Here is a 15736-nt window from a genome sequence, read left to right as displayed (position 1 = left end):
TAGACGTTATTATTAGAAGGATTATTAGACGTTTAGCTGCAGATTATTAATTTAATGTGAAGTTTTGACATTAACAGTTAAAAGCTGCAGATTTAAAACTTCATATTCACATTTCTGTTTCTATTCATATCTGATCAAACATGTTTAATGAAGACGTCGTTAAAGTCAGATTTTGTTTGAGTGTTTATCCAATACATTTCAATTTATTGGATTTTCAAAACTCAGACTCGCTCCTGATTGGCTCCCTCACTAAAGAATGACTGAAATCCGTCCAATCAGGTCAGTTTGCAGCATTTGAACTGGGGCAGTTGAACCGCCCCAAAACACAGCAAACAGGAAGTTTAAAAGGAAACGGTCGTGCGTCGAACGTCCTGCTGCAAAGCGTTTGTTATTCTGCGTTGTCATTGGCTGAGACGGAGATTCCGTGTGACGGGCGTTTGTACGGAGCCAATGAAGATGCAGAATGACCCCGAACAGGATCAAACGCACCTCAACTCAGTCTTCACATTCATTCAGTTTAACTCGTTCAGTTCGACTTTAACTAAACTCCATTTATCTGCAGAACATCATGAAGAAGTTTATTCTGATCTGAGACAGAGGAGATCTGAACTGGATCATGAAATCTGGATCATGAAGTCTGGATCATGAAATCTGGATCATGAAGTCTGGATCATGAAGTCTGGATCATGAAATCTGGATCATGAAATCTGGATCACGTGGGACTTTAAAGCGTCAGTTTGGGTTTCTGGCCTCAAAACTCAACTTGAACTTTTAAGTCCAGATTGTTTTTCATCGGGAAAAATGACGAGAAATTCACCTGGAAAAATAAAAATCTTAAGGAAACGTCAGTCAGATAAAACCTTTCCTGGTTTGGTAGCGTTGGTTTTCAGTTACTTGATTCATTTAGCTGATACTGTTACCCAGAATGCCTTGCAGCCAGTCCGCAGGTTGAGGGTTCAGCTGGAGGACGAACAGACGCTGGTGACGGGAATCGAACCAGGAAGCTGCAGGTGAAAGGTTTTCCTCATCATTATCATCATCATCATCATCTTCATCATCTTCATCATGGCCGATGGCTGTAGCCCCGCCCACCGTGACCCCTGTGTGACCCGGATGCAGAAACCCGACAACAGGAAGTGTGGAGTTTAAAGGGGAATTCCACCAAACTGAAAAGTCGACATGATGGTTTCCAGTTTGGTGTCAAAATAAAAAAGAAAGTAAAAACTGATCTGATGGTGAGCTGGAATATTTTCTTCTGGATCGTTAGGAAACATCTGAATTTTTACTTTAAATTAATGAGTTTTTCAGCAGTGAAGGAACTGACTGTAAAATGTTCTTTAAACGTTTCGCACATTTCACTTTGATCTCTGAATCCATTTTTCTCAACTTAAAACTCAAAAAATTTAAAAATCTTCCCAAACAATCTGAGCAAACCGGTTTCCTGGTCAGAGCGAGGTCACGCCTGGAGCAGCCGGGGTCAAAGGTCACGATCGGGCCTGGGACGGCCAGCCACAGGTTCAGACCAGAACAGACCGCTTCGATCCGGCTTCTGACTTCTCCCTCATGTTGAATATTTGCAATGCAAATTGAAAAGAATTAAAATGATTAAAATGTATTCTATAAAAACTAAGATGATCTGTTTGGTGCTTGATGTGTCTTTATTGATCAGACTTAGCTTTTGGGGGGGGGGGGGGGGGCTGCTGCAGAACAGAGGAACGATCTGATTGGCTGAACGGTTGCTGAAATGTTTCCAAACAGATATGAGATTAGTTGTAATTATAGTTATAGTAGTTATAGTTAGCGACCTGCAATGTTTAATCTGATGAGGCTAACAGGCCAACTGTTCAGGACAATGTTGACTATTAATTCCCGTAACTGAACATTGTTGTGAAATATGACTCATTTGTTTCATATTAATGACAAGAGAAAAGATATAAAATGGACCATAATAACACATCATATGTAGTTTATTAATAAAATAATAATTGTCTTTAACACACAGACTGAAATGAGTGAGAGGCTCAGTCAAGTGCGTGACGATAATATAATGTAATATAACTTGAGTTGGGGAAAGTAACTATAAACAAGAAACATAAAATAAATAGTAAAAATGAAACTGCTTGTTGGAAAAGATGAAGACCAAACAATGTTCATTTAGGAGAAACTAATTCTGACGAACAATTACAGAAAACTAGATAGAAGTTTAGCTTGGAAAGATGAGATGACAATAAAATACCAAATGTTGCTAAAGAAAGATATTTCAACCTGTCAATCATCTTGAAGGAGAATAATTATACGCACATCACGTAGGTGCAAGGCTATCAGAGTAACGCCTGCACACTTGCTCCATGCCACAAAAGTTTAATAGTGACAACGTTTCGATCCTACTTGGATCTTCGTCAGGTCAAAATGTTTGAAAAATGGAAACCACACCCATATTTAAACATCATGCACACCCATAGGCTCACAAGCTCTATGGTGGCGTGGTTAACCATCCAAACCGCCCAGGGTGATAAACATCCAAAAATAATTAACAATTCAATAAAGTACATAGAAAACAGATACATAGAGAAAAAAACAGTATAGTACAAAAGCCATACTTCAAAAATATCACATACATGTATATCTTATATATAAGCATAAACATAATATCAGATACAACATCCCATATATCAAAATCTACATCACCTACGTTCAAAAATATTGTATTAAGTTAGAGGAAAAGAAGAAATCTTAAATTCATGTAAGAAATTGGGTCTTAACACCCTTCTATAAAAAGTCAGCTAGATCAAATCACAATAAGGAAAAAAGAGACACCTGATATATTTATATAATTAAACATTTTTACAGATATGTGTCTCAGGGTCTAGAGAAATACTTATATATGTAGGGAGAGCCACCATGATACTACCACCATTTTTATTTTTTATTTTAGAGAAAATGTTTGATCTCACACCTGTCAATCATCAACAACAGACTCTAAGATGAACAACCAGAACTTGATTCTGTCTGGTTTCATTTCTCATTCATTTCATTTTCACAATAAAATGTCCATGTTCTTGTTGTTAAAACCCTGTTCAGCTACCCAACACACACAATACACTCTATTTAGTAAAGTGTGTGTGTGTGTGTGTGTGTGTGTGTGTGTGTGTGTGTGTGTGATCCTGTGCAGAGTGAACTATCATCTCAGCAGCTGTGTTTGGTCAGCAGTGTGAGTGTTTCTCTCTCCCTCCTCTATCTGACAAGAGACACTGAGGAACCAGACCCAGACCAAAACCCAAACCCAGGATAGAGTGGTTCAGTGAATGTGGAGTGGAAGGTGTGGATGTGGATCAGTGAGTCAGAGGAAACTCTGTAGAAGGACAGAGAGCCAGCAGACCAGTCCAGATACACTGCTACTCTGTTAGAGGAGGAGGAGGAGAGGGGAGATATGAATGTTTCTCTGTTATTGTGACAGACAGAGTAACTGTTATCAGAGCAGAGCAGACTCCAGGACTTTTCATTCCTTCCAATCCAGCTGTCATCAACCCCTCCTCTCCTACTGATTCCTCTGTAAGTCACTCCTATATCAACATCTCCTTCCCTCTCGACCTCCCAGTAACAGCGACCAGTCAGACCATTTCTACACAGCAGCTGAGGCCTGTAGTCAAATCTCTCTGGGTGATCAGGATCTGGCTGCTCCTCTCTCACCTCGGTCACCTTTCTGTTGTCTTCAGACAGGAAGAGGTTTCTGTGTGCTGTGTTTGGGTCCAGAGTGAGTTCACAGGCATCTGATGAGAGAACAAGACTCAATACAGCAGCAGCTTCTCATCTAACACACCTGTTGTTTTATTATCTGTTGATTTATTAACAGATTGACTGTTCATTTCTTCAGTTTCATGATGACACATTTTGTCAGCCATCTTTTTTCAGAGTAGGATTTGAATGAATAGATGTCACACATGAGCTTTTTATTTAAATAGAAACTGAATGTGCTGCTTTGTTTTCATGAATCAAACTAAATACACACTTACACTTCCTCAGACCTGGTTTCAACCACCGCACTGCATCATGGTCCACACTGGGGGGGGGGGGGGGGGGGGGGGGTAAATAAAGTCAGACAGCATAATCTCTTTGATAAAGAACAAATAACCTTCATAACCTTCCATATGAGTGATTTCCTCCATTCAACATTAAACAATAAACAACAAGAGTCACTCCACTCCTGTAAATAATGTCTGTAACCATAGTAACGTTTACTGCAGACCAATATGGCGGCTCCCATCGCCTGTGTCTTCAGTCTACTGGGCACCAGTAACACCAGTAACCAGAGGCGTCAGTTTATCCATCAGATTTGAATAAACCTCCACCGACAGCGGCGTGGTTTCTCTTCTTCCACCTCAGGAACTCGATACTTTAAAGAGACGCAACGTTCGGCCTCAAGACACAGAACTGGTGGAGCGACTGCAGTGTTGAGGAAACAGACTGATAGAAAATGTGAGAATGTCTCAACTCTTCCCTCCGTCTCTTTCAAATGAACGATGATAAAGTTACGTAACGTAACGAGCGTCGAGCCCGACGTCACGTAACGAGCGGCTGTGCGGTCCGGTTCCGGTTCGCGCTACTCGGACCGACCGGATCCGCTCTCGGGTTCGGTATCGACACCTGAATGTTTCGGGTAGCGAGTTCGGTCGTAGAAAGCTTCGCTCTCCTTAATAACCGAACCGCGTGCGAACCGAACGGGACGAAGCTCCGACGAGGAGCGACGGCCGTATTTAGCGCGCGTGACTCTCGGCCTTCTAGCGGACGTCGCCTCTCCATACCTGAGAGAGTCCGGTCTCCGGTGTGGATCCTCCAGTCCAGCAGAGAGCAGCTTCACTCCTGAGGCTCCTGGATGATTGTAGCTCAGGTCCAGCTCTCTCAGATGGGAGGGGTTGGAGCTCAGAGCTGAGGCCAGAGAAGCACAGCCTTCCTCTGTGAGCAGACAGCCTGACAGCCTGCACACACACACACACACACACACACACACACACACACACACAGAGAGAGAGACACACACACACACACACACACACACACACACACAGACACACACACACACAGAAACACACACACACACACAGAGACACACACAGACACACACACACACACAGAAACACACACACGCACACACACACACACACACAGAGACACACACACACACACACACACAGAGACACACACACACACACACACACACACACAGGCACAGAGCAAACAATAATAACAATAATAAACAATAATGATAAAACAATATTGATAATTATCTCGGTTAAATTTTCCTCGATTTCAAAATAAAAGCAGCTTGATCATTTTCAATAATATTGATCACAGCAGAGTTTCTCTCTGGTTATTTTCAACCTGGACCTTGTTATTATTATTATTATTATTAAACCTTTATTTAGACAGGTCATCTCATGTTTTCCTAGTTTTAGTCATGAAGATTGATGGATTCAACATTTCATCACTTCCTTCACTGTAGAGTTTTACGTAGCTTCAGTTAAATCAATATTCCACTTAGTTTCAACACGGACTTATTGATTTGAAAAGCAGAATATAATCTACAGACCAAGACCAGATGCAGCCGGACCAGTTTGTAGTTCAGATTTTTACTTCCCATTCATTTGAATGGAAACTGCCATTGAACACGTCGGTGAACAGATTCAACAGCAGATCTGCTGCTGTGATTTTTAATTGACGTTCGGTTCTTCTATTTAGAACCGAATTTCACCAAACAGCATCTTTACTGACAGAAGAGAACACAGCGGAGGGATACCATGTAGGAGACATAGTTCCTGTTTGGGAGACCGGATCTACTTTATTTTTAAATACTAATTTTAGTGTGAACCAAGAACAGAAATGCAACGTCACTGCGGACCAGTTGCTGCTTTATCGTCTTCCAGCAGGATCTGTTGTTGAATCTGTTCACCAACGTGTTCAGTGTCAGTTTCCAGGAGGTTTTCTCCTCATTCAAACTCTACAAACTGGTCCAGCTGCATCTGGTCCTGCTCAGTGGTTTATATTGTATTGTATTGCTGTCCAACACACACACACACACACACACACACACACACACACACACACACAGCAAACACACTCTCCGGCAGCTGGAGCCAAAAGTGATGAAAACACAGAAACACTCTGCAGTGAAACGTCTTTAAACAGCTGCGACTGAACACTTATGATGTTTCACTTATAATAATAATAATAATAATAATAATACGTTTATTTATATAGCAGCTTTCAAGAACAGACGTCATAAAGTGCTTCACAATAAAACAAAGAAAGCAAAATAATAAACAGAGGAACAGACATTAAGCTAAAAACATAAGACATCACAAAAATGGATAAAGAAAAATGAAACAAAAGCAAGTCTAAACAAATGGGTCTTGAGCTGCTTTTTAAAAATGTCCACAGTGTCCACAGATCTTAAGTCCAGTGGGAGAGAGTTCCAAAGTTTAGGAGCCACAACCTCAAAAGCACAGCGACCCTTCGTCTTAAGCCTGGAGCGAGGAACAACCAACAAACCCTGATCAGGACCTCAGAGTCCTACTGGTAATATAAGGCTGCAGCAGCTCTCTAATGTAAGCAGGTGCCTGATCATGCAAGGCTCTGAACGTGATTACAAGAATCTTGAACTGGATTCTGAATTTGATGGGAAGCCAGTGTAAAGACAACAGGATTGGTGTTACATGAGACCGTTTGGAGGACTTGGTGAGAAGCTTGGCAGCAGCATTTTGGACCGCTTGTAAGCGGTTTAGGGATGTCTTGCTAAGACAGGTGAAAAGAGAATTGCAGTAATCAAGACGGGAGGAAATAAACACATGTATAATCATCTCCATCTCAGCTATGGACACAATGGACCTGAGTTTAGCAATGTTTCTCAGCTGGTAGAAACAGGAAGGAACCAAACAATTTACATGTTGGTCAAGACTCAAAGCCTGGCCCATAGAAAGGCCTAGATTACGGAGGGTAGGATTAACAGAAGAGGATAAAGAGCCAAGACTTTCCATCACCTTCGGGAGTCCACCTTAGAAGAGTCCATTTGATATTTTTTAGGTTGCTCACACACTTCCTTGTTTACTTCACTGGCTGCTGGTTTTCTGCTGCGTTCAGGTCAAACTGGAAGAACGGCTTCACTGCTTTGTTTCATTATTCTTATTTAAATATTATATGAGGTTATAGTGTTGAAAATAAGACTGAGAAACCATTTCACTCTCGCTTTTTTATTATCATTATTATTATTTTTGTTTTATTCTGGCAGTAAAGAAGTGTTTTAAATGAAAGTTGACTGATCTATTCAACTTTTATTCAGGAGCAAAATTAACCCTTTAAACTTGACAGAAATAGTGATTTTACATATTGTGATAAAACTCAACATCGCCTGATATGAACATTTTTATTGTAATAACATTTTCAGCTTCATCACCCAGCACTAATAGTTTGTTATTTATTGTTTATTTTGAGCTTTTGCAGCTTTTGAACAGGTTTTCTGAAAAACAGATCGTAGCTCTCAGTGGAAACTCTTTGTTTAAAAACATGTTGGATTTTCTCATGAATAAACTGCTCTGAAATCAGTTATTATAATACAAAAACTGTCTCCAATATTAACAGCTGACCCCAGGATCAGGTTTGTGTTTTCATTTCAGTTCTGGACTCAGTTTGACAGAATCTGACAAGTCCTTTACTTCAGGTTTCACCAACAGAGGCAGTGAGGAGAGAAATAATGAAATATTCTCTCAGAGGAGAGAAAGTAGAGCTGAATGTTGGTTTCTCAGCTGCTTTCAAAAACCACATCAGCAGGAAAATGACAGTTCAGGTATTTTCTCTGACATTAATGTGCATGTAAAGCAGAATTTAAACGGTCTGTTGAACAGTAACAGTGATCCTGACCTGAGAGTCTCCAGTCTGCAGTGTGGACTCTCCAGTCCAGCAGAGAGCAGCTTCAGTCCTGAATCCTGCAGGTCGTTGTTACTCAGGTCCAGCTCTCTCAGACTAGAGGACTGGGAGCTGAGACCTGAGGCCAGAGCTTCACAGCTTCTCTCTGACAGCTGACAGACACTCAGCCTGAAGGACAAGAAGACATGTGGAAATGTTACTCTGTTATATTTAATGTCATTATTGTGTTATTTCTACTGACAGACTGTATTGATGAGGCCTGGTCTAAAGCAGCTGCACAACGAGCCATAAAAAAGAAAATAAAGCGGATAGAAATTAGGAAACACTTTAAAAACAAGTGGATTTAAATAATAATATAAAATATAAACATGAGAAACAAGATGAAGAAGTGAGGAGAGACAAAAAAGATTACACACAATGACACAAAAGCAAGTAAATAAAAGTGTGTTTTACAAAGAGTTTTAAAGATGATAGTGAATCTGCACCTCAGTCCCTCAGGAAGGCTTTCCACAGTCTGGAAGCCCTGAGGACTAAAGTGAAACCACCTTCAGTGTTGAGTCTGGACTGAGGGAAAGTCAGGAGGACCTGAAGATCTCAGCTGGCTCTCAGCTCACAGGGAACTAAGAGCTCCACAGTGTAGTTCAGGAGCAAAACTAGCTGCTTTAAATGTGTTCGGTGACATTTTAATATGAATTCTCTATCTAACTGGTAACCAGAGGACAGATGTTAAAACTGGGCAGATGATGATGTCACCTTCCCACTGGTTAAAATCTAGCTGCTCTATTCTGAAGCAGCTGGAGATGTGACAGTGAATTATGGCTGAGAGGAACAGAGAGAGGTGCAGTAATCTAATGACAAGATATCAGAGCATGGATGATCTTCTCTCAGTCACTGAGCTTCACTGCTGTGTATATGAAGCTGGATCAATAAAACTCAAATCCTCATGTAAAACCTGCAGGGCGACCTTTGCAGATTCAGGAGTCCTGTTTTGAGAGAACGGACCTTAGTTTGGAGAAATGTGTCGAATCAACTGAGAAAAACTGTAAAGTGATTTTACCTGAGAGTCTCCAGTCTGCAGTGTGGACTCTCCAGTCCAGCAGAGAGCAGCTTCAGTCCTGAATCCTGCAGGTCGTTGTCACTCAGGTCCAGCTCTCTCAGATGGGAGGGGTTGGACTTCAGAGCTGAGACCAGGACTTCACAGTGAGTCTCTGACAAGCTGTAGCCCCTCAATCTGAATAAAGAATACAGCAAGTAGCTATAAAATAAAATATTCCTGAAAGCTTTCAACAATCCAGTGTTTCATAATCCAGTGGACTTCAGCATGTTGTCAGTGTGGATCAGCATCATGTCGGCCTTATAGAGTCTTTCCATCTGAAACCAGACCGGCTGTCACACCTCTGTCTCAGGATTGGTCCATTTTCCTTGAACACATTCTGTAACCGACCAGATGAATAAATCTGCAGTTTGGGCCCTGAATGCCAAGTAGTTTCAAATAAATAAAAGGTTTAGTTAAGGTCCAGAATCCAATTTTTATTGGGACAATATTTTCAGATGGCAGTTTCTCTGGAGATAATTGTGATAAAAAGCAGAATTTGAGTTGGATGGGGAACTTAACTCTAACTCGACCTTAACTTAACCCGAACCCTCCAATCGTCTCTACCGGAGCAACAGATGAGAGTGAATCACAGATTTGGGGGTTTTATCAAGTCCAGGAAGCGACACAACCCAAGGTTCTACCAGAGTTCACATCTCTTTAAGTCTGTGGAAACACCTACAAAGTGCAACGCCTCTGGTGTCCGAAGTGCATTTTACATCAAAATATGCATTAAAATTGGAGTTATGATAGAACTATTAGTTTTTACCATGAAGGAATTTCTTCAGGAAGATAAAATGTTGCACACACTAACTCCATACCATCATGCTTAAACTGTGAAAGATACCAGAGTGTACTAATATGGACACGTGACTTTTTATCCCTGAAGATACACAAAAGAAAATATCTTTAATAAATTGTGTATCCATAGTTGGATCAATACCTGGGTGATTATGTCTCTATACGTTCTGGGTAATTACCACAATAAAAGTCTGATCTTTAATTCCTTTATTGCCTCCAACACTCTCGCATCAAAGTTTTGCCCCAATAGATGGAGGCCATTTTGGAGCCATTTGGACTCCTGTATCTTTAAAATTACGGAGAATATCATCAACAAAGTTCATCGTTATTCATTTGAATACAAAAGAAAACAACATGAGGAGAATTTGAGATCTAAGCCTCTAAAACCAGATCCTGTCTGATTTCAGATGGATCGACTCTATACAGACGTCCTCAAATTACAATATTCATATAATATTCATATCAGCACATTATTAAATATGATGTCTGACCTGAGAGTCTCCAGTCTGCAGTGTGGACTCTCCAGTCCAGCAGAGAGCAGCTTCAGTCCTGAATCCTGCAGGTTGGTGTCACTCAGGTCCAGCTCTCTCAGATGGGAGGGGTTGGACTTCAGAGCTGAGACCAGGACTTCATAGTGAGTCTCTGACAAGCTGCAGCCCCTCAATCTGAATAAAGAATAAAGGAGGAGTTGGACTTCAGAGCTGAGACCAGGACTTCAGATCTGAGACCAGGACTTCAGAGCTGAGACCAGGACTTCAGAGCTGAGACCAGGACTTCAGATCTGAGACCAGGACTTCAGAGCTGAGACCAGGACTTCAGATCTGAGACCAGGACTTCAGAGCTGAGACCAGGACTTCAGATCTGAGACCAGGACTTCAGAGCTGAGACCAGGACTTCAGATCTGAGACCAGGACTTCAGATCTGAGGTCTCTGAGAGTTCACAGCCAGAAAGTCTGTTTACAGATTTAATGTAAAATGATTATCAAAGCAGCTGAGACTAGCATACCAATCAAAACTTATACAGCATACTACTACTACTACTACTACTACTACTACTGCTACTACTACTAATAATAATAATAATTATGATAATAATGACAATAATTTGCATTATAGAATTTGAAATTTTCCAAAAGTGGTTAATGTATAATATAGTCAGAAACCAAACAGAAAAGAATACATAAATGCAATTATATGAAAGCATTTCTGTAAAAAGTGTTTAAAAAAAGACTGAAAAATGATAGAGATTTCAGTTCAACTTCTGGTAAAACAACTCAGTAAAACAGCCTGACACCATCAGAGTCGGCTTCACCACAGATTTGGTCGGGGTTTAGTTACTTTTAAGGTTTTGAGCCTACAGCATTAAATTCCAACTTTCCGAGTCGTATTTCCCACTTTGTCGGCTCGTTCACGTCGCTCTCTGTGATTCTGATATTTCTGACATGAGCTGAAGGCAGGAGAAGACGAGGGGAATCTTTCATAGATATCACACCAATAAAGAGTTGAACTAGACCAAAGAATGAAACTCAGGAAACAACCGATCTGTTAGATCAGTAACTGGAATGTGAAACTGAACCTGGAACAGTAATGACTTTACTCTGTTACAGGGAAAAGTAATGTGATTACAGTGACACATTACTTTGTAACGTGTTACGCCCGACACTGTACCGCTGCTATGTAGAACAACAGTTAATAGTGTGTATGTTTGAGGAACTATAGATCTTTATTGTAATTCTGATGGTGTCAGGTATGAAGGTCGCTCTACACTGTTCTATACTGTTGGTATTCACATCAGGACTAACCGAGCCTTCCTGCAGTTCCTCACAGCTGGGATCAGTCTCCATCGCCCCCCCACTGATGTGTTGTACGCCTCCAGGTCCAACACATCCAGAACCTCCTCTGACATCTGCAGCATGTAGGCCAGAGCTGAGCAGTGGATCACAGAGAGTCTCTTCTCTGACCTCTTCTCTGACTTCAGGAACTGTTGGATCTCCTGATGTACTGACTGGTCGTTCATCTCCATCAAACAGTGGAAGATGTTGATGCATCTGTCAGGAGAGATATCATCAGTGTCCATCTCCTTCAGGTTGCTGATGGCTGTCTGGATGCTTTCTGGTCTGCTCTCTGTCTGATCCAGCAGGCCTCGTAAGAGTCTCTGGCTGGACTCCAGTGAGAGGCCATGAAGGAAGCGGACAAAGAGGTCCAGGTGGCCATTTTTACTGTCCAGGGATTTGTACATGGCTGTCTCCAGGAAGTCATCCAGGGATTGTTCACTGTCTTCATATCTACCCCAGTATTCTCTCAGGAATGTCTTCAGTACCTTCTCATCCCTGTTTGTGTGACAGTGGAACATGTAGACAGCAGCCAGAAACTCCTGAATGCTCAGATGGACAAAGCAGAACATCTTGTCCTGGACCTGGTACAGCCCACACTCCTCTTTAAAGATCTGTGTGAACACTCCTGAGTACACTGAGGCTGCTCTGATATCAATGCCACACTCTGTCAGGTCGGCTTCATAGAAGATCAGGTTGCCTTTCTCCAGCTGCTCAAAAGCCAGTTTTCCCAGAGAGAGAATCATCTTCCTGGTCTCTGTATTCCAGTGTGGATCTGTCTCAGTTCTCTTATGATACTTGACGTTCTGCAGTTTGGACTGAACCACCAGGAAGTGGATGTACATCTCAGTCAGGGTCTTGGGCAGGTCTCCTCTCTCACTGGTTTTCAACACATGGTCCAGAACTGTAGCAGTGATCCAGCAGAAGACTGGGATGTGGCACATGATGTGGAGGCTTCGTGAAGTCTTGATGTGGGAGATGATTCTGCTGGCCTGCTCCTCATCTCTGAATCTCTTCCTGAAGTACTCCTCCTTCTGTGGGTCAGTGAAGCCTCTCACCTCTGTCACCATGTCAACGCACTCAGGAGGGATCTGATTGGCCGCTGCAGGTCGTGTGGTTATCCAGAGGCGAGCAGAGGGAAGCAGTTTCCCCTTGATGAGGTTTGTCAGGAGCACATCCACTGAGGTCGACTCTGTAACATCAGTCAGGATCTCGTTGTTCTGGAAGTCTAGAGGAAGTCGACACTCATCCAGACCGTCAAAGATGAACACAACCTGGAACTTGTCAAACCTGCAGATTCCTGCTTCTTTGGTCTCAGTAAAGAAGTGATGAAGAAGTTCCACCAAGCTGTACTTTTTCCCTTTCAGCAGATTCAGCTCTCTGAAAGTGAACAGAAATGTGAACTGTATATCCTGGTTGGCTTTGTCTTCAGCCCAGTCCAGAGTGAACTTCTGTGTTAAGACTGTTTTCCCAATGCCAGCCACTCCCTTTGTCATCAATGTTCTGGTTGGTTTATCTCTTCCAGGTAAGGGTTTAAAGATGTCTTCACATCTGATTGTTGTTTCTGTTCTCTGGTTTTTGGATGCTTTTTCAATCTGTCTGACCTCATGTTCATCATTGACCTCTTCGCTCTCTCCATCTGTGATGTAAAGCTCTGTGTAGATCTGCTTCAGAAGTGTTGGGTTCCCTGCTTTAGGAATCCCCTCAAACAAACACTGAACCTTCTCCTTCAGATTGGATTTGAGTTGATGTTGACACGCAGCAGGAGTTTCTGAATGAATAAACAACAGATTAAATCAATGAGAGGTGAGTAATGAGTAATGCAAACATTTCCTGATAATTTACACATTCCCAACTCCATGGACTCTATTCAGCTCATTACTGGTGGGCAGGGGTGGGTCGTAACGCATTACAAGTAACGCACATGAGTAAAAAAGTAGTTTTTTTTAAGGAACGAGTACTTTTAGTTCTTTTTTTTAAACTGTACTTCTACTCTTTACTCGAGTATATTTTTGAGCCAGTAAAACCTTTTTACTTCACTACATTTGCCATTTATACCTTTGTTACAACTAGTCGGGAGGGCGGGGGGGGGGGTGGCATCTCTACTGCAGATCCAAGCTGCCAGCTGCCTGGAAGAAAAATAAGCACCAGCTGTCTTCTGACCACGATGCGATGATGACGGAGCAAAACCCAGAACCAGAGGCGGCTTCCAACAAATGGGAATCCCCAAATGAAAAATGTGAATGGAAAGAAGTTTTCATTCTCTAGTTGATTGACTGAGGTCTTGGTACAGGGAGTAATACTACAGAACAGAAAATCTGAGTTTTAAATAACTGTATTGTATTCGGTATCTACTGCATTTTGGGGCTGTAATAGGTTTGGTTACTTTGATAATGTCTGTAAATACTAGAGTTAAACAGACTTATATTCTGTTTTATAAAGGGCTAAGAAAGTTTTACCAACAAGTGCTGTTTTTTCATTATTTTGCACTGGCCCGCACACCCTAAAAAATATTAAAATGGAAAGTAACTTGTACTTTGAGTAATTTATTAACCAGGTACTTTTTTACTTTTACTTGAGTAGGTTTCTCAAACGGTAATTTTCACTTTTACTTGAGCCATTTTTTATGGGAGTAATTGTACTTTTACTTGAGTATAGATTTTCAGTACTCTACCCACCACTGCTGGTGGGTGGACAAGCAGGTCCTGACTGGGTGTAAGGTATAAGGTAGCTGTTGTTGAGTCGGTTATTATTACTCAACCAGGAGTTTCATGCAACCAATCGGATTCCTTAAAGACACATTGACACTGTGCTGATTCCCATAAAGCTCTGCTAGCTGTGCTTTATTGGTTGCACTGACAACTTCTATGTTAACCAAGCAGCTAGCTGCACTCCTCACTTGCTGCTGTTTGTTATGTTCATGTATGTAAACTACTTTGGGGAAAACTTTTCAGACAATACACATGCATTGGTAATGATTGTATAAAAGCCCTGATACCCCTGAGGACCTTCTTTACTGGGATTATGGATAAAGTGGTGATGCAACATGTATAAGGCGGCCGAAGTGAGAATTCACCCACTGGGGGATCAATAAAGTATATTAAAATCCAAATAAATTACATAAATACAAATACAATACAATAAACACATACAGTCACAAGGCCGCCTGTCTCTCTTCACATCTATTGTCTGGATGTCGGCCAACAAAAGTAGATATAAAAATGATACAGCCTGCACTCTGTATAAATTGTTGGTTTAGTGTTATATAATAAATCATTATATGTGATGCATGATTGCATAAGTTGTATCCTTTTTTCAAATGTCCCTTTTTTTTTTTTTTTTTAAATCTTCCCATGACTTACCTTCGGGTCCTGAGCTGCTGTCTGACAAACTCTGCACTAGATCATTCCTGTTGATCTTCATTAAAACCTCCTTGGTCACCTCCAGAGTGTTTCTGCTGTAGGTCTGCACCATCTGATCCACTGTGTCCAGCCTGTCTGCCTCCTCCAGTCGCCTCTTTTTGATGGCTGGGAAACCTTCCAGGCTGTCATCCTGCTGCAGGAACCACTGGAAGATCTTGAGCTCTTCTTCTCCCAAATGCTCCAGCGTTTCCAAGAGCTTCTCTCTATCCGTCGCCATCGTTGCTCCCTGGTAAAATCACAGGAAATATTCAACTCCAAGAACAATTATGCAATTTTCCACCGGGAATGACTAAGATTCATCTCTTCGCAAGATCACTTTATCAGCCAGGTCACACAAGTAATCGGTAATGTAATTGGTAATATTTGTTCTATTGTCTGACATTATCTACCCCTTCATTACAAACACACAGTACCCGTATGCATATGCATTTCTTCAGCTTCACAACCAACCCAAACTTTCAGATGTAATGATGTGTTACTGTGCGACAAAACATTGTAGTTCAATTTTTGGCAGTTAGCCATTTGTTAGCTACTTACTTTATTAGGGTGCATAAAACTTTCCCAATTCACAAAAGGGATGTTTAATGGTTTATTTTATCTCACAAAACAAAACACTTTCTTAAGCTTGTCTTAAACACAGACCTTATTTTCAGGCTTTTAACCAAAACCCC

General features: G+C 41.4%; 1 protein-coding gene across 3 annotated transcripts in view; it reads right to left on the bottom strand.

The window, feature by feature from the left end:
* LOC144543028 (protein NLRC3-like) overlaps window positions 1–15508 on the bottom strand; it is a 209623-nt gene extending 194115 nt beyond the window's left edge. Inside the window, exons 1-8 of one of the 3 annotated variants that reach the window (XM_078291168.1) lie at window positions 15006–15508; window positions 11614–13414; window positions 10303–10476; window positions 8975–9148; window positions 7912–8085; window positions 4803–4976; window positions 4014–4060; window positions 3266–3770 (exon numbers count right to left, since the gene is read on the bottom strand). In XM_078291168.1, coding sequence (XP_078147294.1) covers window positions 3266–3770; window positions 4014–4060; window positions 4803–4976; window positions 7912–8085; window positions 8975–9148; window positions 10303–10476; window positions 11614–13414; window positions 15006–15282 — 3326 coding nt within the window. In that variant the 5' untranslated portion in view covers window positions 15283–15508. Of the gene's footprint in view, window positions 1–3117; window positions 3771–4013; window positions 4061–4802; window positions 4977–6085; window positions 6211–7048; window positions 8086–8974; window positions 9149–10302; window positions 10477–11613; window positions 13415–15005 lie in introns of those variants that run through there. The other 2 variants (XM_078291169.1, XR_013507602.1) reach the window with 2 other exon arrangements.
* Window positions 15509–15736: the final 228 nt, after the last annotated feature.

This window comes from Centroberyx gerrardi, chromosome 21 (genome assembly GCF_048128805.1).
Source record: "Centroberyx gerrardi isolate f3 chromosome 21, fCenGer3.hap1.cur.20231027, whole genome shotgun sequence".
Classification (NCBI taxonomy): Eukaryota; Metazoa; Chordata; class Actinopteri; order Beryciformes; family Berycidae; genus Centroberyx; species Centroberyx gerrardi.
The sequence above is the reverse complement of the archived record's forward strand: the minus strand, read 5'-3'. Positions and strand labels throughout refer to the sequence as shown.